The 22,775-nt window shown below is 33.7% G+C and overlaps 2 protein-coding genes across 7 annotated transcripts; one reads left to right on the forward strand and one right to left on the reverse strand.

Annotated features, from left to right (window-relative positions):
* The first annotated feature begins 275 nt into the window (after positions 1-275).
* LOC110798202 (pentatricopeptide repeat-containing protein CRP1, chloroplastic) lies at positions 276-6,965 on the forward strand. Of its 6 annotated transcripts, none has more exons than XM_022003375.2 (6): positions 276-1,731; positions 4,818-4,970; positions 5,066-5,137; positions 5,808-6,150; positions 6,276-6,437; positions 6,533-6,965. In XM_022003375.2, the coding sequence occupies exons 1-4, from the start codon at positions 511-513 to the stop codon at positions 5,907-5,909; spliced, it is 1,548 nt and encodes a 515-aa protein (XP_021859067.1). In that variant the 5' UTR covers positions 276-510; the 3' UTR covers positions 5,910-6,150; positions 6,276-6,437; positions 6,533-6,965. The 6 variants fall into 6 exon arrangements, with proteins under 6 accessions (XP_021859067.1, XP_056694548.1, XP_056694547.1 ...); XM_056838569.1 differs by having other exon boundaries at positions 296-1,731; positions 5,783-6,150; XM_022003377.2 differs by having other exon boundaries at positions 299-1,731; positions 6,276-6,404.
* Positions 6,966-16,436: 9,471 nt separating this feature from the next.
* LOC110798216 (late embryogenesis abundant protein At5g17165) lies at positions 16,437-20,828 on the reverse strand. The gene is made up of 2 exons (XM_022003387.1): positions 20,619-20,828; positions 16,437-17,038 (listed from the first exon to the last, which is right to left on the reverse strand). The coding sequence occupies exons 1-2, from the start codon at positions 20,729-20,731 to the stop codon at positions 16,771-16,773; spliced, it is 381 nt and encodes a 126-aa protein (XP_021859079.1). The 5' UTR covers positions 20,732-20,828; the 3' UTR covers positions 16,437-16,770.
* Positions 20,829-22,775: the final 1,947 nt, after the last annotated feature.

The raw sequence follows: 22,775 nt of genomic DNA on the forward strand, positions 1-22,775 counted from the left end.
TTTTTTTTTTTTTAATAAAATAAGAGGGTGACCTTGTTAACAGGTAAACGGTCATTTGGGTGTAATAAAAGTTAATGGGGTTCAAATGTTAGATTATTAGATAATAATCGAAAGGTTGGATTATTAATGGAAAATCGTCGAAAGGATGGATTATTTAAATTAATTTTTTCTTTTATTAATTACCGTGTGTCCAAAGTAGACACGTATTTAGGAACAGAGGGAGTACTATTTATTAGTCTCACATTTCATATCCAATTGAAGAATTTGCATTTCAAATTCTATACTCATTCTTCAACATCATATTAACATCTTCGTTTGCCTCCCATTCGGCAACAAAAAAAAAAAAAACATATCCACAATTCCACATTTCCACCCAATTGACACTATTCAATTCTACATGGGTGAGAGAAAAGAAAGAGGGGCAGAAATATCCTCCCAAGCAACGGTTGGTCGCGCTAGCTTCGAAATAATTTGCAGAAAATTGAATTTGGGATTGATTTCTTCACGAAAATGGAGCTGCGTTGCAATGCCTTCTTCACAACCCCTTCAATTTTAACCAGGTATCCCATTTCTTTTCTCATCTCTTCAATTTATCCACATCCCCCTCACAACACAAAAAAACCAAGCACATATACTTGTTCTTGCCTTTCAATTTTTCAAATTGGAACTATGAAAACCTCAATTAACTTACCCAATAGTTACAACAAGTTAATTATGGAATACCCAGTTGGAAAAGAGCAATCTTTAGAGTTATATAGTCAGAAAATTAGCAATTACTGTAAAAAAGGGAGTGTAGATAAAGCTATGTTGTGTATATCTGAAATGCAAGCAATGGGTATGTCCCCTAATCTTTTCTGCTATTCATGTTTAATTGAGGCTTTAGGAAGTGTTGGTAGAACCCTTGAAGTTGAAATGATTTTCCAAGAAATGATTTTTCTTGGGTTGAGACCTAATGTTGGGGTTTTCAATGCTTTGCTAAGAGGGTTTTTGAGAAAAGGGTTGTATGATCTTGCTCATAGAGGTTTGATGGTGATGGAGGAATTGGATGTTGGTCGAAATCGAGAGACATTTGAAATTTTCTTGGATTATTATGTGAGTGCAAGGAGGTTGAGTGATACTTGGCGGATTATTGGGGATATGAAGAAGAAGGGTTTTCGGTTGAATTCATATGCGTATAGTAGGGTGATTGAGCTGTACAGAGACAATGGGATGTGGAAAAAGGCGATGGAAATTATAGGGGAGGTAAGTGAGATGGGGTTGCCTTTGGATAGGCGGATATATTATAGTATTATTGATACATTTGGGAAATATGGTGAGTTAAATGAAGCCTTGGAAGTCTTGGCGAAGATGCGTAGGGAAGGGGTAGTGCCGGACATAATGACATGGAACTCTTTGATCAAGTGGCATTGTAAGGCTGGGGAATATATGAAGGCGCTTGCTTTGTTTACTGATATGCAAGATGAGGGATTGTATCCTGATCCTAAGATATTTACTATCTTGATTAGTCAGCTAGGAGATCACGGGAAGTGGGATTTGTTGAAGGAACATCTGCAGAAAATGAAACGCCGAGGTCACAAAAAGAGTGGAGCTGTATATGCTGTTCTGGTTGACATTTATGGACAATTCAGCAGATTCCAGGGCGCGGGAGATTGCATATCTGCTCTAAGAGCAGAAGGTGTTCAGATGTCATCAAACATATATTCTGTAATGGCTAATGCATTTGCTCAACAGGTATAATTACTTTCTTTCGCGTCATATCTGTTACTCTTGTTTTCTGATGCATGTTTGTATTGCCCGTGCTTCTATTTTCGGATGCAATGCTATATATTGCTTCTAAGTAATGCAATCATTATTAGTGAAAGAGAAAGGTGGAAAGACATACTATCTTTAATTATATATGCCAATATTTCATTTGAAATGGGATTAAACCTTTTGTTTTCCTGATTTGTTAGTTTTAGAGATCTTTCTAGGAAAATTATGTGTCCACATAGGGAAAATGGAGAAAGATAGAGGATGGAAATGGTATGATTAGTGAATGGGGAAGGAATCCTAATGGTGATGGAAGGGAGGGAATTATATGCTCAAAGGCAGAACAACTTACAGCAATTAGAAGGCTTTAATCTTGAGGATTATAAGCTGGAAGCAGGTCAGTTTTCAAGCTGCTAGATTGACTTTAAACAATACGACCTTTTAAATCTTAAGGATTGGTTTAAGCAAAGAGCTGTCAGGGGCCTTAGGGTTCCTTCAGGGAATTGGTTTGGTCCTGATGTCATTTATGGTTCCAAGTCCGTAGGGGGAAACATACACTCTTGGAACCTACTATCCACTTAGGGAGATCTTTTTTCCTATTCTTTTAGAGGATATGGGTATATGAGTAAAACTTGTCGATGAGCTAGGCTCATATATGGTTCCAGTGTTGCTCAGACACGGATTTAGGTGTCATATCTGCTATGGTGTCAGAGGATCTGACACTCCGACCCAAAATTTGTACTTACCGCGACACGCTCAAAGTAGTGTCTACACTTGGTGGGATAATGTTGATTACTTTTTGAAGTTTATTAGGCCTATGTACGAAATGATTAGGATTGGAGATAAAGATGTCCGTCGAGTATGCTTGAAATCATCAGAGAGGTATTAAATATCATTTTGCTATACATTGGGGATCTTTTATGCTTTGAACTTTGTGCTTGCTAATTTCAGGACCATTTTCAAGCATACTCGGCGGATTATAGCATATAAACAACTTTAAGGTCTTTATATTATAGTGCAACATCATTTCAACAAAATTCTTGGTAATGTAATATTTTGGATCACTTGGTAATGCAATATTTAAATTGAGTGTCAAATACCAATATTTTAGGAAGGAGTTTGGTAAGTGTGGACGAAATCAAATGCCAAGGGACCTGAAAATTTATATAACCCAAAATTATCTAGTTTCATACAAATCAGGTGAAAAATGGTCGCAATTGCATTAGTAATTAGGTGAAAAATGGTCGCAATTGCATTAGTAATGGTCTGGCCAAGACGCGTCCACCATAGGGCTCTTGGTCATAGGCCTATCAACTTCGACAAGTGACCAAGTTATTGGTTGATACCGTGATTTATACCATATGGGAATTGGGAGCAGTATTCCCGTCCACCCTTGTATAGCACAATAACCTCGGGCAAATGATGTTTATCTCTTGGTAATGATTTAGTTCACTTAAAATCTAACCAACATAGTAAGAGCCTTAAGTTCCAAACTGCAAAATTGAGTTAAAAGGTGTAATTCCAAACTACTTTTGAGTTCACATAAGCTTCTAATATTGGGTTATGCATAAGCAAGGGACTATTAAACTATGATAGCTCAATGTCTGGGATTTGTAGCTTTTTTTCCAACTAAACAGGAGCACCACAAATCACAACAACTAAACTAACCAACTAAAAATGATAATATCATATGGGAATTGGGAGCAGCACGCCAGCACCACAAGTCTACAGACTACAATAACTAAACTAACATGTAATTTCAATTAAGACTTGACTGAAATTGTAGACTAACTCACTCACTAACTCACAGTCACAAATCAATTTCTGTATTATCGAAACATTCATCTAGAAGTACAACGAAGTAAAGGAGACATGAGGTCATCTTGCCATTTTTGAAGAAGATATGGAAAGCAAAGGTGCTACAGAAGGTTAAAATATTTAAATGGTAACTACTTTTTAGAAAACTTAATCTTAACAACTTAGTATTTTATTCATTTAATCTTTGTTCAAGTGAAGATACATTAGATGTGGGTGTCTATATTTGTGAGATTGAGATTGTAGAACTCTCCATCAACGAACCACAACGGGAAAGAGCAATTACTGGTGTTGGTAGTGCTACATTGAATGAAGTTTATGTTCTTTTTAATTTGATAAGTTTTGAGTGGCTTTTCTTCTTTTTAATTCGAGTAATTTTTGCTGATAATATGTTTAGGAGGGAGGGGATAGTCTGTGTTTGGTTTTGGGATCCCCTTGACTTTCTTTCTCAAATAGCGGGGTGTTTAGTGGTTGCGTTTACAATTGGATATTTTGAGTAGCTTTTACTCATATTTTGATCTTCATCGTTTTTTAATTTAACCACTAATTATTACTTTTTCATCGATTGTTTCCAGAACACTTTATATGGTAGAAGTATCTAAAATGCTAGTCATGACACTGCTTTGACCATGTCGTTGTAAGTACAAAATTTTGGACCGGAGTGCCGACACCTTATCAAACATGACATTTAAACCCGTTGAGCAACATAGATAAAAACCATTTTGGGTTCAGTGTTCCAAGTCAATCTATACTGTTCCTAAGGAGTATGGACATTGGGCCATCCTGCAAGGATGCTTTTATGCCTAAAAGACTTCTCGGTATGGGTCTCATAAACATGGTAGAAGAGAAAGAGTTGGAAAAGGAGGGGTAGAGCCGTAGAGGCAATGCCATGCATGTTATTTGTATCTCTGTTATTAACGTTTCCCATCTTTCACTTCCCACTATTTTCTTGTATTTCATATTTTCATTACTATGTATGTACTTATTGCCAGTTTTAAATCTTGTACGAGTAATTGTTAATTCCTTGGGAAGATCTGGTTTTCACGAGTCTGTGAGTGGGCTCAATCACTTGGTTATGTAGAATGAAATTGGAGACTGCATTGATTATGAATAATCTCTTCCCATGGTTAGTCATCTGGTAAAAGTGCTACATGCTATTTATCTTTATCGTGGTCGAGTAAATGATTACACATTATGACATCACTTATATTGGCTGATAGACTTTTTTTTTTTTTGTCATTTATGTGGCTAAGGGATTATGTGAAGAGACCGTGAAGGTTCTGCAAATCATGGAAGCAGAAGGTATTGAACCGAACCTTATCATGCTCAATATCTTGATCAATGCATTTGGCATTGCTGGAAGACATCTTGAGGCACTCTCTGTATATGACCATATTATAGAAAGTGTAAGTGACATCTCTAGAAGTTTGCTTCATCAGTTCACCTTGACGTCCGGACAATGTATTTCACAACTTAATTTAATGTTTTGTTTTTATCGCAGGGCATTAGTCCAGATGTTTTTACATACACCACTCTTATGAAAGCTTTTATCAGATCAAAGAAGTTTACTAAGGTGTGTTTTCTAGATAATTTTTAGTTTTAATTGCGTTTATAATCCTGGTATTGCACTCCTTCTGTCCCAAACTTTTAGGCCACATTTGATTTGAGATAATTTGTTGAGGAACGTAGCTAATGTACTTAAACTATCCTTCTCATTTGCACCATACCAATGTTGTCTTTATATGGAGTAATTTAGTCTCTATTTGGAGCATTTATAATGGTATCTTTGAGGGAGTTTTGGGATAGTTTAAAAGTTTACTTACTACTAAACTCTAGGAGTAGCGTGTTGTTTAGGGACAAACTTAATTAGAATGGTGGCCTATTATTTTGGGATAGAGAGAGTGACTTGCTTCATTTGTAGAAAGCAAAGAAAGCTTAACGATATTTGTACTTGTTTAATTGAGAAATTTTAGTTGTGTGCCCTTCATTCATTCAAACACCTTAAAGTTTTTATGTGCTTCTGAATTCTGATCTATGGTTATAATTCAATCTTCATTTAATTGTTCACTTGATTAGACAACTTGAGCAGATAATTAAAGTTTTTGGACAAAACATGGTTCTTCTGAGAACATATCGAACATATGTCAACAAAAAATTCTCTTCACTGTCATATTGTAGTTCTACTGCCTTATTTCTTGTTTCCTGATGAACTGGTTAGGTTAATGAAGTGGTTTATGAACCAGGTTCCTGAATTGTACCAGCACATGGAGTCAACTGGCTGTACTCCTGATAAGAAGGCCAGAGAAATGTTGCAGATTGCAGTGATGCACCTCGAACCATTTTGATGCTCTGATCGGTCTTAAGCTTGTTGACTCTTAAGCTTGTTTCTACGTAAATGTAAAACAGAATTAAGAACTTTCCGCCATTGAGGAGAAAATCGAAATTAGTCCCTAGGTCAGCCAAACCACTTCTCAATACCTTAATGGCCCAAAATACCCCTGTGATATTTAAAAGAAGCATATAACAGACACAGTTACTCCGTATAAGTTAGGCAAGCCTTGCCATTGATTCCTTACTTCTTGCAAGGTACCATTTTTTGAGGTGGTTTTTTTAGTTGATGTATTTGATGCTTTTTTTCTTCTTCCTTCTGAATAAATTTTGCTGATCATGATTGAACATTTGCACTTATTCAAGTTTCTAATTTTATTCAGGTAAATCATGCCGGTGCATCAGAAGCCCCACTACTGCATGACATTACTTAATCTGCTGTTTGCTCCTGCTGACTTGCAGATCTATGTAAGATGCAACAAAAGGGTGTATGGATATCGATTCAGATAAAGGTGATCCTTCCTCAATGTCCTTGCCAACTCGAGGTAGTATATATAAAGAAGTGTCATATGTTTGGACATCGTTTGATTCCAATATGACAGGAGTATTAAACATGTTATTATATTTGCACTTGCTTCAGGGTAACATCAAATTGCTCGTATCCTAGTTGCTGATACTGTAAGTTTACCTGACTGTGGCGATGTTTGAAGGATTCATTTCGCAGAAACTGTCCCATGGAAACAAGTCAACGTTAGATTGTACAGTACATGATGCCTTTCCTCAAGCTCTGTGTTGGGTCCTGTTGGCTGAAGCATTTTTCACTACCACAGAGTTTCGAGTCTGATCTGTTCCTATAATCAAATTTCAGCAAAATATTGTGGTCATATTGAAAGATAAGAGTATAGGACATATTTTAACTCTGGTGGTCACTCTGATCATATTAACCTGGTGTATTATTAACATTATCAATATGTATATTGGATTCTGAATCATATATACCTACCTAGTATAGTTTGGAAAGTATTTTCTCATCAAGGGGTTTGCCTTAAAAGTTGAATGTGGCTTATTATTCAGATACGTGTAAAGTATGAACGATAGATCGAGTGAAAAATTGTGTATATTAAGTGTTCCTCGTGAGAAGGGAATCCTAATTCCTAAGTCCTAATGCTGCTTTCTTATATATTTCAAGAAAAGGGCAACTGTGATATGATCTCTATTTTTATTTTAGAAGAGAACTCTTGAGGTTGACTTTATTTTGGTGTTATCTTGTAAAATGCTTATACTACCCATGTTGATGTTAATAATATAAAAGGTCTTGTACGCACCCGTGTTATGGTCTAAAGATGGTTGTGTGCTGCCGTGCTGGGTTGGGTCGAGTTTCGGGTTGGGCCCATGCCATGTCCATTCTCGATCGGTCGGGTCGTCGTGTCTAAGCCTATTTTTTTACTAAATTTAGTGTGCTTTGTCGGGTCGGGTCAAGTCGTGTCGTGTCTTGTCGTGCTTTTCCCAAAAAAGTGGCCCAGGCCCGGCCACACCCCACTACTTCATGCTCGTGCTGAGCCGTGCTTTTTTCATGCCCGTGTCGCGCCGGGTTTTTTCGTGTCGGGTCGGGCTTCGGCCATCTTTACCCGTGTACAATAAATATATTGTTCATCGGATTAATTTTGTAGACGAGATTCGACCCCAGATCTTGGTACCACCCCTTCACTTTACCAACTAAGTTAGTTGTCATTCACTGTATTAACAATATTATAAATATACACCAAATACTCATTCCGTCTCTTTTTGTTTTTTACGTTTGATGTTTTTCACGCGATTTAACGACTATTTAATGTGCATTGAGATTCCTCTACTTTTTTTATTTAAACAAGAAAAATTACGTTTATTTATAATGTTTTCACTTTTATCAAAAATCTGACATTGGGAAAATGAGAAATATTTAATGTCCAATGGATTTAATTGGTTAAAATAATATTTGGGCACAAATTTTGATAGAATATTAATGCATTATGTGACAATATAAAAGGAAATGTAAAGAACAAAATAAAACACCCAAAATGGAATACGTAAAAAACAAAAAGAGACGGAGGGAGTACTATTTTAGAACCTCTAAAATTTATATTTTTGATAGAAAATACCGCGCATGTATCGCGTGTATGAAGACTAGTAAAGAATATGCAAAGAACAAACATTGAAAACGAGTTGATTGCTAAAGAGTGGGTGACAATTTCACAATTTCACCCAGTCATATAGATGGTTAAGAAATTGAGGATTTGATTCTTTAAGAATAAAATCAGTCCAAATCTAAAGATCGAATCTTATGGGTTAGTAATTTTCATTTTTCTAGGAATAAACTGAACGTGTCAAAATCATGGTATAATGCAGGATAAATAATTACTCCCTCCGTCCCGGAATACTTGACCTGTTTTCCTTATCGGGCCGTCCTTTACCTGTTTCTAAAAATGAAAATATTCTAACAATATTATATTATTTCTCACTCCACCCCTATTAACTCACCTACCCCCTACTTCATACAAAAAATAATTAAAAATTCAACCCCTACTCCCCTAACCCCATTTCTTAACCCACCTTCCACTAACTATATTAAAATAATACCCCACTATCAACTACTACCTATTAAATTAAATAAGTCAATTCAAGTCCCTTAAACTCTGTGCCGGTCAAACCGGGTCGAGTATTCCGGGACGGAGGGAGTAAGTAACAATCTAATATACATATATAAAGAAGACATATTTGCTGAGTTATTAGAGCGCCACCTAGGATTACTAATAGTTTCGGCCAATGAATAATAAGATTTCTAATTTATTTTTGAATTAAAAAAATCGGGTGCCACGTAGATAATTACTATTGATTTCGGCCAATAAAAAATAAAATTTCTAATTTAGAGTTATAGACTCATGTGGAAACATATATTTATAAAATATATATTTACAAAAAGATAAATATAAAATATATATTAACAAATATTTAGATATATTATAGAAATATTAACGTAACTCAGTCTCACGTTCAGTCCATTATATGCTTCATATGGCATTTCAATGGTGGAAACTCATAGGGATACCTTTTTCTTTCATATATAGATTTTTAAATAATATGAAATATCAAATTTTGGAAATTCTAATCAAATAATGATTCCAAGTTACTCTAATGCAATATAACTCTTCAAGATAGATATTTGAAGTTCTAATCATATTCTAATTTATAATTGATTAAGTCCTATAAATTGATCGTATTGTTTAATTCATAAGCCATACACAATCACATCTTTCACTTTTAATTTTAGTCATCAATGGCTACTTCTTTGATCCATCATTTAAATTCCACTAGGAACGATTGGAAAATAAAAGTTCGTGTTTCCATATTTGCTGAAATATTAGAGCGCCACATAGAAATTTATACGATTTCGGTCAATGACAAATAAGATTTGTGATTTATTTTAGCTTAAAAAAAATTATCGCGCCACATAGATAAGTAGAAGGTGTCATGTAGAATGGTAGATATCTTAATTAATTTTGCCACATAAGCCAACCTAATATTATTATATGTAATTAACGTTTTTTTATAATTAACTAATTCCAGTGATACACATATACGTAATTTGCAATTACTCCCTCCGTCCCAAAATTATAGTCCTGTTTTTTAAATCGGGCATCCCAAAATTATAGTCCCGTTTCTAATTTTGGCTATTGAGGTCCCACTTTTTCATGTATTATACTAATTAAAAATGCATTGAAAACCCCACCCATGTATTATATTCCAATTTTCCATCCAACTCAATCACCGTATGTACTTTATTCTACTTTTCCATGTACTATATTCTATTTTTCTTAAAACCCGTGTTTTTGGTCAAACGGAACTAATATGGGACGGAGGGAGTAATTAGCCAATAAAACTGTAGATTTAAAATGATTGATTTTTATTGAAAATCAGATTCAATTATATCCCCAAAAATAAGCTTAATTTAAAAGAAAAAAACAAGATTAGAGAACCATATTATACATAGATGCAAATAGAAAAAGTATAAAAAGTGTAGTGGCATGCTCAAACTCCAATTAAAAACAATTGGTAATGAATTAATGATAAAAGATAGAAATTTGGGTGCGGCAAGTTATCTAATCTATAAATATAATTAAATTCAATGTTTTTCTTCTAAAAGAAAAAATTGGGGTTGGGAATTCACCTATTGTCAAATTGTGGATCTTTAAAGAGCGACAAAATTCATTTTAAATTAAGAGATGGTAAAATATCAAATTGTTAGTTATATATGGTTATAAGATAGAATTAAAACAAAAATTTATTTTCGCCTTAATAATCCGTAGTTGATACTTATAGACATGGTTGTTAAACTCCCGATTCGGATCTTACGATCCTACGATTCTACGATCCAAAAACACGCCACCGATCCGGATCTTAGGTAGGATCTTAATGTGTGTAGTATCTTACGATTCCATCTCGATAAAAATTTTGAGTGGTAGGATCTTAATACGATCCTACGATTCTACGATCCGATCCAACGATCCGATCCAACGTACAATATTTTAAGATAACAATTTTTTTTTATTACTAAATAGTTCATAATCACATATCATTAGAAATATCATACTTTTCTATTAACAAATTAGTTATAAAAAAAGTATCTTATTCACTTTAAATTACATAAATTAATATAATTTCAGCAACCTTGCGCATATCTTATTAATTGCTCTTGAATCTACACAAGTATTAATCTTATGTGAGCAAAAAATGACATTTAAGTATTAAGATTACATGAATACATGATTGTACATTTCATTTTAATAATATAACCATTATTTTTACTATTTAGTAGGATCTTACGATCCTACGATCCGATTCTACCGATCCGATCCTACCCCCTTTCATCGATCCAAAGTAGGATCCCGATCCTGACAACCTTGCTTATAGAGAATTAATATTTATATAAGACTGTTGTAGTTTAATTTATTTTAAGCTAGATTTTGTATGTTAAATAATTAGATTTCTTAAGATAATAAACCTCTTTATATAAATATTTTAAGCTAAAATTTGTATTTTAAATCATTAGAGTTCTTAAGTTTTAAACCTCTTTTTATAATATAAAAAAACATATATAGATTTCTGAATTCTACCTTACTGCCAAACAGAAACCTATCCCCCACCCCACCCGTTAATAAAACCAACATTTTTCAAATTCATTTTGAAGTTTTGTTCAATTTAATTGATTTATTCTTACCATTTGTGTTTTGTTCAATGGGTTTGTTTAGTTTAAATTAAGCCGAATTATATTTTGTTCAATTTCAATACTTAGGTTATGTTATGTTCACCTTATTTTTACTTATTTCAGAAAAAATAAGTTCAGATATGTTCATATAACATAAGTTTAGGAAAAATAAAGGTTGAAGTGAGTATAATTATAACTAAAATAAGTTTTGATAAGTTAAGGAAATAAGTGAAAATGAAAGGGAATAGGACACACCCTTAATATATTTTTCCTACTTTTTATAGGATATCAAGGTACTTTGTTAAAGATTGATCAAGGTATGATTTTCTGATTTTCATTTTAACAAGTTATCAGATTTAGTACTAAACATTTCGTTCACTGTTTTTAGACAAATTATGTGCATTTATCACTCTCCATGACTCCATTCATCAAGGTTTTATTTTGTGACAAATTATCCAACTCAAAATATATTACGGGTACTCCTAATTAGTATATGCAATAGTTAACCAATATATCTATTTAATAACTTTCTCAACATGATTAATACAAATAATTAAAACGAAATATGTGCATTACACAAAATGCCACCTAAAAATATAAGTAAAAAGTAATTAATAAAATAAAATAATACGAAACCCGTGCGATGCACGGGCTTCAAAACTAGTAATTTAAAATTGTAAAGAGAGGTCCATAAATTTCCATCCGTTAACATTCAACTGTTTGAAATTGTGAATTGAATGGGTGATCTCCATTCAATCGATATTTTGTGGTCGGTTCTTCAATTAAATACAACGGAGTACTATTAGTTTATTACGTGCCAAGTACTTATATTCCGGGAAGTGACAATTCAAGATTGACATAAATTGAAGGGTTAATTAATTTGTTATTTGCATATTCGGGGGAAGTGATAATATACAATTGACACTAGTCGAGGGGTTAATTTGACACGTTATCGATTTTGTATTTGTTAACAATTAACAAGTATTGAAAATTATATTAATGTAATTTTAGAAATTAAGTCTCAACATTTCCTCAAAGAAAAAGAAAGAAATTACTTCTCAACATAGAATTTAAAATTTCCCTCAAAAAAAAAAAAAAAAACAGTAATAGGTGATTTATTTGATTTTTAATTAAAGAATGCAGCATTAGTTTACGGTTTTATCTTGTAGAGTAATATGTATGAACTATGAAGATCAAACATTTGTTAATAAACCATATACCGTAAAAAAAAATAGAGTATATTCAAATATATACACGATACGGAGAACTCGAGGTCGAGCCCCATCAGCTGCATTTACGTGGAGGTTGAAGGTTACATGGCCGATCCCCATCAGCTGCAAAAATATTTGGGAGTGGCTCAAGTGAACACCTGCGTAGCTAGATTGGTTAACCTGTGTTAGGTGTTGATTTAGTAGGGTCCCTTCTTACATTAAAAGTATATTTAAATATATACACGATACGGAGATCTTAAGAGTTAGTCATGGCCCATAAGTCCATAACTCATAAGTGTTGATAATGATGTCCGGCCATATGCAAGTTGGAGTTACATATATACCTTCCAATACTGAAAAGAATGGACCAGTTTATACATAGGACCATACTATTGATTGAGAATTGATCGTTTCCCCACTTGCAATTTTACTTGTCTACCCTTTTAAAAGAATGGAGCTAGTTTAAGTATGGAGAAAGTATAATCCAATGGATGGAACTAGTCAGTTTTCTATAAGGAAGAGAGTGACATGTGAATTGTGATTCCTTTCCAACAGCATGGGAATCTTAACTTTAGGCCTTATGCATGTCTATGAATAAGACTTTGGATATTAAATGGCTTAATTTGGTTAGCACTTACAAAGACGAGGAGAGTTATCCGTTTTGACTCTTTGAGCCTATCATGAAATCTATGGTAATGAAATGAATAGCTCGATCAAGCTTGGAAAAGGTTATATGTACACCTAGTGTACAAGATTCTCTTGTACACCACCATTAATTTGTTGACACATCATCAAACCACTAAAAAAGGGAAATGCAAGACAATAAATATGTCATTTCAACCAATAGAAAAACATGGTGTAAAAAATATCATGTACACTAGGTGTACATGTAGTAGGATCCATCAAGCTCGTAAGTTGGTTATTAATTTATTATTTTCCTTACGCTTTGTTTGGTAGATAGGAACGGAAGGAAAGGAAGAAAAAGGGAAAGAAAAATATGGGTTCTTGTGTTTGGTTCCAAAGATTAAATTAGATGTTATGGGAAAAGAAAGGAAATGGAAAAAAAAACATCATTAATAAATCGTCATTTTCCTTTCCTCCCAAAAGTGGGGGAATCGGAAGAAAAGGAAAATTAAAAGCTGTGAAATGATTTTTTTTTTCCTTTTCTGCTCACTTCCTTCCATCAACCAACCAAACAACGGAAAATAAATTAAGTTTCATTTATTCTTTTCCCTTCCCTTTCCTTCCTTTCCTTTACTAATGTTGTACCAGACAAAGCTTTATTCGATCTCTTCCACTCTATATTGCAGCTAGCGTGTGAGAGATTTAAAGGGTAAATGATGTAAAAATATCAATTTTTAAGTATCATCTGATTTATAACTCCGTAAGTATAATTGTGTAGTGCCTAAAATAAATAAGGTTATATGGTTTATCATTATCCATAGTATTATCCACGTAATCTCCATGTAGGCAAATGGTCCTAAAGTGTGGGAATTGGATAACATTTTGACAAGCAAGCTCAAGGATTACAATCAATATACTTAGATGCCTAGATTGTGTACAATCTTTTTTTTTTTTTTCTTTTGCAAACATAATTTTTTGAATTACGTTTGAAATATGTAAAGACAACTAATTGGATTATAGATTTTGATTACAATTAGGATTAGGATATTGAAAATTGAAACAAACTCGTTTCAGATTGGAAATTATGAAAAAAAAAAAACTAGTTTAAAATTTTGTTTAGCACTGTTTTTTTAAACAGACTGAATTTGAATTGAACTTAGGCTCCGTTTGGTAGGGCGTAAAACGTTTTCATTGTAAAATGATTTTCCATGGAAAACAATTTTTAAAGGAAAACACAATTTCAAACTAATTTCCCTTTGTTTGGTACCTTAAAGGAAAATGGGAGAAGATGGTGAAGATTGAGGGAAAAAAGGAGAAAGAGGTAAGGAGGAAAGAAGGAAAAGTGGTTTCCTTCCCTTTCAAATGGAAAAGGTTTTTTACCTTGGAGGGAGTCATGAAAAATTGTTTTCCATCCCTTACCCAACCAAACAACGTAAAATGGTTGAAAAGGGGAAAATCGTTTTCCATGAAAACGTTTTACGCCCTACCAAACGGAGCCTTATTGCACTTAAACTGGGCGAAATTGCATCAATTCTGAATACAGGTATTAAAGAACATGATCTTAGGCTTTGTTTGGTACACCATTAATTAGTAAAGGAAGGGAATTGAAGGGAAATGAAAAAAAGAGAAAGAAAATGAAGGGAAATGAAACTTAATTTATTTGACTTCATACTATAAATTGATAAGCTTCTGTATTTAGAAGTATTTTTATATTTCTATTGAATTCATATTCACTTACCTGTATTTCAGAACTTATTTTAGTTGTAAATTGATTTGTGTGCATCGCCTTTATTATTTATTTTCTAAATATATCTTATCTCTTAACTTATTTTTGTTGATATAATAAGTGAAAATAAAATGAACAAACCGAGTCTAATAGACAATCAACATCAATAATAGTAGTATGGAGTAACACACAATCTTCCAACATATAAAGGGGGACCCTAAAGAGTAAGACCTATTGGTAGTTTGGTGCCACTATCTTTTCACTTTAGTAGGACATTTGTTAGTTGTAAGTTGTAAGATTGTGTCCTACCTAGCTCGTATTGCTATCACTTCCTAATCATGATTAGTGTCTCCACAAAAAGGAACTGTCGTCACAAGTTCAACTTGCCATCATAAATTCATATATACTCCATACTTGAATGTACAATTGTATGCTCATAATACATCGGCAAATTTGTCATAAACTTAGAAAATCAATCTATTAATCCAATCTATTAATTCTAGGAATTATATATATTCAACCTATTAAATAATAGAGGTGAGCACAACAGGGTACCCTGTCAAAATTTCGGGAACCGGAACCGAAACCTATGCAACAGGTTCATGAAAATGGGAACCGGAACAAGAACTTGTTGCAACAGGTTTCTGAAAATGAGAACCGGAATCGGAACCTGTTCCAACAGATTCTGATTCAGGGTACCCTGTCATATTAAAAATTTAAATAAATTATTGTTAATTTATTGAGAAAAAAATCTACTTTATGGTTTGGGCTTTAATTGTTTTATAGCTTGGGCTTAAATTGACTATATAAGTTATATAAATTATTGTTAAATTGACTATTGTTTTATAGGCGTGACAACCAAAAGTAAATTTCCGGTATTGACTGAGCTTTTTCGGCCATTGACTTGCACGTGAGAAGCACGTGTGACTTTATTTTGCTAATCACACTCAAATTTCCTCCAAAATTCATGCTTAAAAACCTAAAGTTGGAAAAAAAAAAATCGAAATAAAATCAAGTTTGAAAATTCAAGGACTCGGGAAAATCAATGTCTTTAGCCAACGTAAGCCACACGTGCTGCTCACGTGCAAGTCAATAGCCGGAAAAGCTCAGTCAATGCCGGAAACTTCCCTTAGGTCCTTTCTCGCAAAAAACATTACTTTAAGGTGTGTTTTCACAAAAAAAAATTATATAAGGTCATTTCTCGCAAAATTTGAGTTATAAAATGTCCTTTTTGGCAAATTTGCCTTTATATTTATATTTTTCAAAAACTAGCTTGGATTGTTTTTATAATTTAGACATATGAAGCATTTTTATAAGGTCCGAACCCTTATTTTGGGAAATAGATCATATTAGAATTGGTGTGTACAGGGTACCCGTTCCGAAAAAGTGAGAACCGGAACCGGAACCTGTTGCAACAGGTTCCCAATTTTGTTACCCAGAACCGCAGATTCTTAACAGGTCCGGTTCTGATTCAGGGTACTCTAACTTTTTGCTCACCCCTAATTATTTCCGTAAATTGGCATCATAATTTGAAAGTATCAGAAAAAAGAACAATTGTACTGCATAATAGATCGGCAAATTTATAATTAACTACCTTTTGACTGATTCCGGATCCTCTGGAGTTTTAACAAAACTCTACAAGGTAGAGTTATATCTAAACCTCAATGTGGTGCCTAAACCCCGTAAATAAATCAAAGAGAAAAAATTATGATTTAGTAAATTACAAAGAAAATCAAACATGTATACATAAACTCTCTGATATTCATATAAGCAAGATGGCTGAGTATCTGAACAGAACACATTACATCCATAGCACAACCCAAATACAAAATCATCAAGCATATCATAACTTATCAACACTGATCTTCCAAGCAATGACTCAAACATAAACTCTATGAACATGATCAAGTGATTTATTATTACACAACTTAAGCAACCAGATCAAGTGTTTTTACTAGCATAAACTACAACTTAATTATTTATAACTGTTAAGTATTAGCCCTGCCTCTAGCTTAACAGATGTGTATATATGGTAATTAATCAGCTAGGGCGGCTTAATCTTGTTTAAGGTAGTATTAAGGGTGTTGGGGTTTCTCCAAGTCCTCAAGAGGACGGAAGAATGTCTTCTGCTCAAGCACAGACTCGTAGCCAGCTTTTGAGGGCGAAGTGTGGAAACCACGCTCTGCAGCCGCGTTTTGGTCAGTAGCAGGCCCGAAAACCCCGGTGCTCGGATTTGGAGACCAGTACTTGTCCGAGTGAGGGTGGATCATATCATCTGGTACCAAAGCCGGACGGACATGATCTTCTACGTTCTTGTCATACACTGAAGCATGAAGTGACCTCCTGCAAAGAAGCAAATTAACACACATTATGATCGATATTACACGACATGAACTCAGTAAGACGTAAGCATTATCAGGGAGTACTCTCTCTGTTCGTGAATACTTGCAACAGTTTGACTTTTGCACTATTCATACATTAACTTTGATCATATTTTCTTACTATAATATATAAAAATCAAATACTATTGTGTAATATGTAGTTGGATTAGCTTCATGTATATTTTTCATTTTAATAATATATAATTGCATATTACTACAGTCAAAAAAGCATATTGGCAATTAAGTGTATAAGTCAAACTGTTGCAAGTATTCAGGAACAGATGGAGTACTAAGAAAGCTGCAAGCATATCTATGGGATATGCTCTTTTTCACTAGTCCAAATTGACTAATATGTCCTCCTAGTCCTCCTAATCGTACCGACAAGACGGCAACTCATTGACATATCTGAATTTAACAAACAATACATAAGCAAAGCATAATAGCATATGAAGGAATATCCTGATTTTCCCTGGTTATCTGATGCCATGATGGTCAAGAACATTTCGACAGTACAGTCAGGCCATAAAAACTCAACTTGCAAAGAGTCAAATTCGAGGACCGAGGTTATTACGAATAATCATGTACATGCCTTACCACACTAATTAATTATTCCGTACTTTGCATGTAATACACGCTAATTACGACAAATCTAACAAGGTACAGAAAACGCAACGGAAGCTGAGACGACCCATGTGTCTACGACACTGATAATAACTAATTGGGAATAGAATATGATGGGGTAACAAGCAACTATGCAATATGCATTATGACAGATGATGGACAATTATCTATGGACAATTATCTAAGGAAATCAACAAGCAACTGGCTAACTACTTTAGGAATCAATTAATAATTCATTTGGCATATTTCATGCTTAAGCATTAGTACCCTTGTTTTTATAGAAGAAAGACAAAATGTCACATAGTGAGATACACATAGTATATCTGATGTTGATATCAACAGTTCCATCTAGGGGCGGATCCAGGATTTTTGAAATCGGGTCCGAAAATTTGATCAAGTAGATCAACACTTTTGTGCTTAATTCTAGGATTTATAATCAACATATTGTCTAATCTTTCCATCTAATTTCCCCGGTATCAGAACCGTTAGTTACTAGAGTGGATCCCGGTCCTTGGAGGAGGGGAGGTCAATAGATGCAAAGTTCATCATACACAAAACCACCATTTACCAAGTATAAACCATATTCTACGTTGTGGTTTAGCGGCGAATCCGCGTACTAGATACTTAGGAAGATGTCTAACAGTACTTGCACGAGAAAACGACCTTTAATGATTAATTAGGAAAGAAAAAGCTTGTTATGTACTTAGCTAAATCTTCAAAGTTAAAGCATCACCCACCAAAGAAACCAACCAACTAACCCCATGACAAGCTGGACATTACCAACTAATTCACACCATTTATTGAAAACTATGCTAGAATTAACACAATACGAGTGTCATCAAACATCGTATATTTGTTGGTCATTCGGCCCCATATAGATCCGTGTTAGATACACAATTTTTATTAGTTGCAACAAAAACCAGCAATTACCTTGCTTCAAATAAGGTGAGCATATAAAAAACACATTGCCTAGCCACGAAAAACCGTTCAACAAGACAATAATATATTTTAACTTGTGACAAATCCAATAAAATTATTAAACACAGTGGTTAAGGAATAGAATAGTACCAATATGGTTAGGCTTGACCACTAAATTGCAACATTAAAACCATGAAAACGACATAAGAATTATATTATGGCTAATCTTCGCGCACGAAACATCCACATGTCTACAGAGTTCATGACACTAACTTGTACGAGTACTCTGTACTACTCCCCCGTCCCTAAAAGATTATCCCGTATTTCTTTTCTGGTATCCATTAAATGATACATTTTCACATTACATTCTCTCTGTTTCTCTCCCATAAGCCCAAATCCACCAATGTGCACATTTTACACCCAATTTTTAATAAATTGGATTTTTTTTTTTGCTATGAGTCAATGGAGGGAGTAATTAATTAAAGATCAAATTTTTTGTTTTTATATTAGCAAATCAAGACCAAAACAACCACAAGAAAGAGTCAATTCAAACAGTTCTTTTTACTCAGCATAATCACTGAATTGGGTATATTCTCCTAAATCCGCCCACCGAATTTAAGTATATGCAATTTTGTCAATATGTTCTTATATCTACTCTTATCATTCAATTGTTCAATTAAGCTCTGCATTATTTTTAGAAAGAAATACTAAAAATAAAATGATTTTCAATTCCATACATGCAACTTGATTAGTTCATTCCAGAAATAGCAAATTAACCCTTCCCAGATTTTCTTTTCAATTTTTACCAGTAAACTTTTCTGCAAGATGACACTTTATGCAGTGGAATTTTCTAAATATGGCTAAGAATTGAAGCTGAAATCTTTCCTTAAGAGAAAAAAAACAGCTGAAATTAAAGATGTAAATTTGTAGTAAAAACTTTCCCACTGTCAGAAACCCAGAAATTTACAGTACTACATACTCATACTCTCATAGGCATAGCAAACAAATGAAGGACAATGGAGCCCCCAAATCTATACTCCTCTACTATTTAGTCCCAATATGCGTGTCCGAACCTAAAATGACACTTAATTGAGGATGGTCCAGGGACTAATGATAAAATATTCTCTCAATTAAGTCATTTTTGACATATTTTAGCAATAACCCAAAAAAATTGGATTGAAATAGTTTTTTAATTTTTTTCCAATAAACTATAAGATCAATACAAATTATAAATAAGGGAATTCGGAGACCTACTAAGACCTTACGTATACCAATGATGTCTTGGCCTAGTGGTTAAGACTGAAGGCCTGTGTACAATAGGTCTCGGTATCGAATCTCCCGTCCCATTTATAATTTATATTGTCTCACTTGCAACGAAAAAAAAAAAAAAAACTTTACGTATCCGAAAATTCCAAATTTTAACCACTAGATCAAGACATCATTGGTTAAAATAGGGTAATTTTAGATGGGTCATTTTTTACATATTTTAGCAATAATCCCATAAATATGTACGGAGTACATGATATTTAAAAAAAATGCGAAAATAAGATCGTACATGATAGAACACACTCTAGCATTATTTGACACAAACTATAATTCCAAGAAGGGGACAACAACCACTTACCAACAATCCAACATCATAATAGTACAAAAAAATAATGAAATCACCACCAAAACTTATCTTTTAAGGAAAAAGAAAAATCCACAAAAACACAAAAACATGCTCAAATTAGCAGATGATCACTCCCAATCTTCAATCAAGAAACTCCCGAAATCAAACTTAATTCAGACAATGGTCACAACTCACAGTCCAGTAAAAACTAAAAAATAAAATCACAAAAGTAAAAGATACCCATTAATCAATTTTTTTTTTTTTGAGGAAGGTACCCATTAATCAATTTATCAAGAGGGAAATGGGTTATAATCAAAATCTTAAAAAAAAATTAAAAAAAATATTACAGAGTGATCATAAGAATAAATGAAAAACATAAAAAAAATTATACCTGGAAGAAGCAGGAGCAGCAGAGAGGGAGCGAGTTGGAGAGTGAGTTAAGATCTGAGTGACGACTCGTTTTCCAAAGGTGGTAACTCCACGGCAACTCGAGTTAGCGGCCATACAAGTATTTTGTTTGGTTTAAGAGAGAGAATGAAGAGATACCAAAATGGAGTATGAGAAATGGGATAATATGTTTATATGTTTAATTAACCTCTAACCAAACACGCCTTTTTATAGACCCAAAATCTATTGCACTGGTACGGACTACGGAGAAAAAATAAAAAACTTAAAAAGTCATAAGAATACAACCTTTTTTAAAAAAGAAAAAAAGAAAAAAGAATTTGGAGAGAGAAAGAGTGAGTGTAAAGGGTGCTGCTATGGTTCGCACGGTCGCACCTAACCCCGTACATTTTGGAATTGTACTACATTAAAAAGATTTAAAGATTTTTTCAAGAAATTAAAAATATTAAAAATTCGGATACGGTTTAGATTAACGTTTGTGGATAAGAGCAATTTTAATGGTGAGCTACAAGGTGTTGTGGCTAAATTTGTCATATCAGATTTTTAGCTACAACTAATTAAGCTACGAATTTTGACATTTGTAGCTACAGTAACTTGTAGCTCCCTTTGAGCACCCTTTTTTTTAGCTACCTGCCCTAGCTACAATGTTTTAACAACGGCTTATGTCATTGTTGTACCAATGGTGGACTAAATGCTCACATATTCATTTTTTTATGAGCAGGTCCCTTTTCTAACCATTGAAATTGCTATAACGGGACTAACCTCCATTTCATTCCCAAGTCTCGTTATCAACCATTTTTTTAATTACTTTCATTTGGTTATATTATTATTTTTATTATTTATACATTTTTTTTTACATATTTTATATTTATATATAATGAAAATTTTAATCATGTGATAGTTTATTATATTCGTCACGAATTAAAATATCAAAATTTTAAATAAATTTTAAGAATAACTTAAGATAGCAAAAGATAAAATTTTACATAGACAAATGTGAAATACCTAACGGTGAAATGAAGAAGAAGAAGAAGAAATTGGACGAAATAGTATTATTTTTATGCTTATTTTAATCGGTTAAGATATGATAGGTGCATTCATCAATATATTAATTTTGTTTATTTTATTAATTCTGCTCATCTAGAAGATTTATAGTGCACATAACTCATAAGAGAAAATAAACTTTTGACATCTATTTGTATGGTGTGTATTCTGAAACAAGGTAGATGTGAAACTAATGTTTACACAATTTATGTTGATTTTGGCACACTATATGAGTAAAGGTCTGAAATCGTGTTTCACAATTGTTCTTTCGTGTGAATGAGCTTCGAATCCAATACAAATTACAAAATTGAGAGAGGAGATTTGAAACTGAAATCTGTTGTATACAGAGCCTCAGTACGTAAAAACCTTCTCAAACTCTCAAAGTGCATTCCAGGGTAGATGTTGTAAGTAAAGATGGTTGTTTGCCGCCTTGCCCGGCTACAAAAAAGCAAGGGCATGAAGTCGTGGGTTGTGATCCTGTCCAGAGCCGCATTTTTTTGGGAAACACGATAAGGCGCGGCACGGCCTAAACCGACCAGACATGGTACGCTAAATTTAAGAAAATTTAGCATAGGTACAACGGTGCGGCCCGATACTCGATTTTTTTGAAAATATCAGCTCCATCCTTTACAAGCGGGCTTGATATGGGCCGGGCTTGTTCAAGCCCGAAAATTGGCCTGGCCCGGCCAGAACCATATTTAGTTGTAAGGTCATAACGGAGGTGTTAATAAAAGTTGTAAGTTATGTGTATATTGGGAAGATGGGAAGTTTGACGGTGTTGGCTGTTTGTATTTACATCGTCACTTCGTCAGACATGAATTGGAAAATTGGAAGGGTAGATTTGGATGAGGTGAGTAAGTGCCACGTTTGTTTGTCTGTTGTCTTTACCAGTTTGGTTACACTTGTTGAATGCCAATTTGACACATTTTTTTGAGTAAGCAATGGATGGATAAGGTTAGGGATGGAAACGAGGTTAACTATTTCATTTTTTAGTGTTTTAAGATTAAAGGTTACATGTACACCTTATATACACTTATTGGACCTAAAACTTATTTATTTTCAAGGTGAAAAGTACTCATCCTAGATCAGTAAAAAAAAT

Source organism: Spinacia oleracea, chromosome 3 (genome assembly GCF_020520425.1).
Source record: "Spinacia oleracea cultivar Varoflay chromosome 3, BTI_SOV_V1, whole genome shotgun sequence".
Taxonomy (NCBI): Eukaryota; Viridiplantae; Streptophyta; class Magnoliopsida; order Caryophyllales; family Amaranthaceae; genus Spinacia; species Spinacia oleracea.

Bases quoted from the DNA above. Each gene is read 5' to 3' on its own strand.
- LOC110798216 (XM_022003387.1), bottom strand. From the start codon at position 20,731: ATGGCCGCTAACTCGAGTTGCCGTGGAGTTACCACCTTTGGAAAACGA. The intron at 17,039-20,618 runs GTATAATTTTTT...GCTTCTTTGCAG, and splicing joins GCTGCTCCTGCTTCTTCCAG to GAGGTCACTTCATGCTTCAG.
- LOC110798202 (XM_022003375.2), top strand. From the start codon at position 511: ATGGAGCTGCGTTGCAATGCCTTCTTCACAACCCCTTCAATTTTAACC. The intron at 1,732-4,817 runs GTATAATTACTT...TATGTGGCTAAG, and splicing joins CTAATGCATTTGCTCAACAG to GGATTATGTGAAGAGACCGT. The intron at 4,971-5,065 runs GTAAGTGACATC...TTTTTATCGCAG, and splicing joins ATGACCATATTATAGAAAGT to GGCATTAGTCCAGATGTTTT.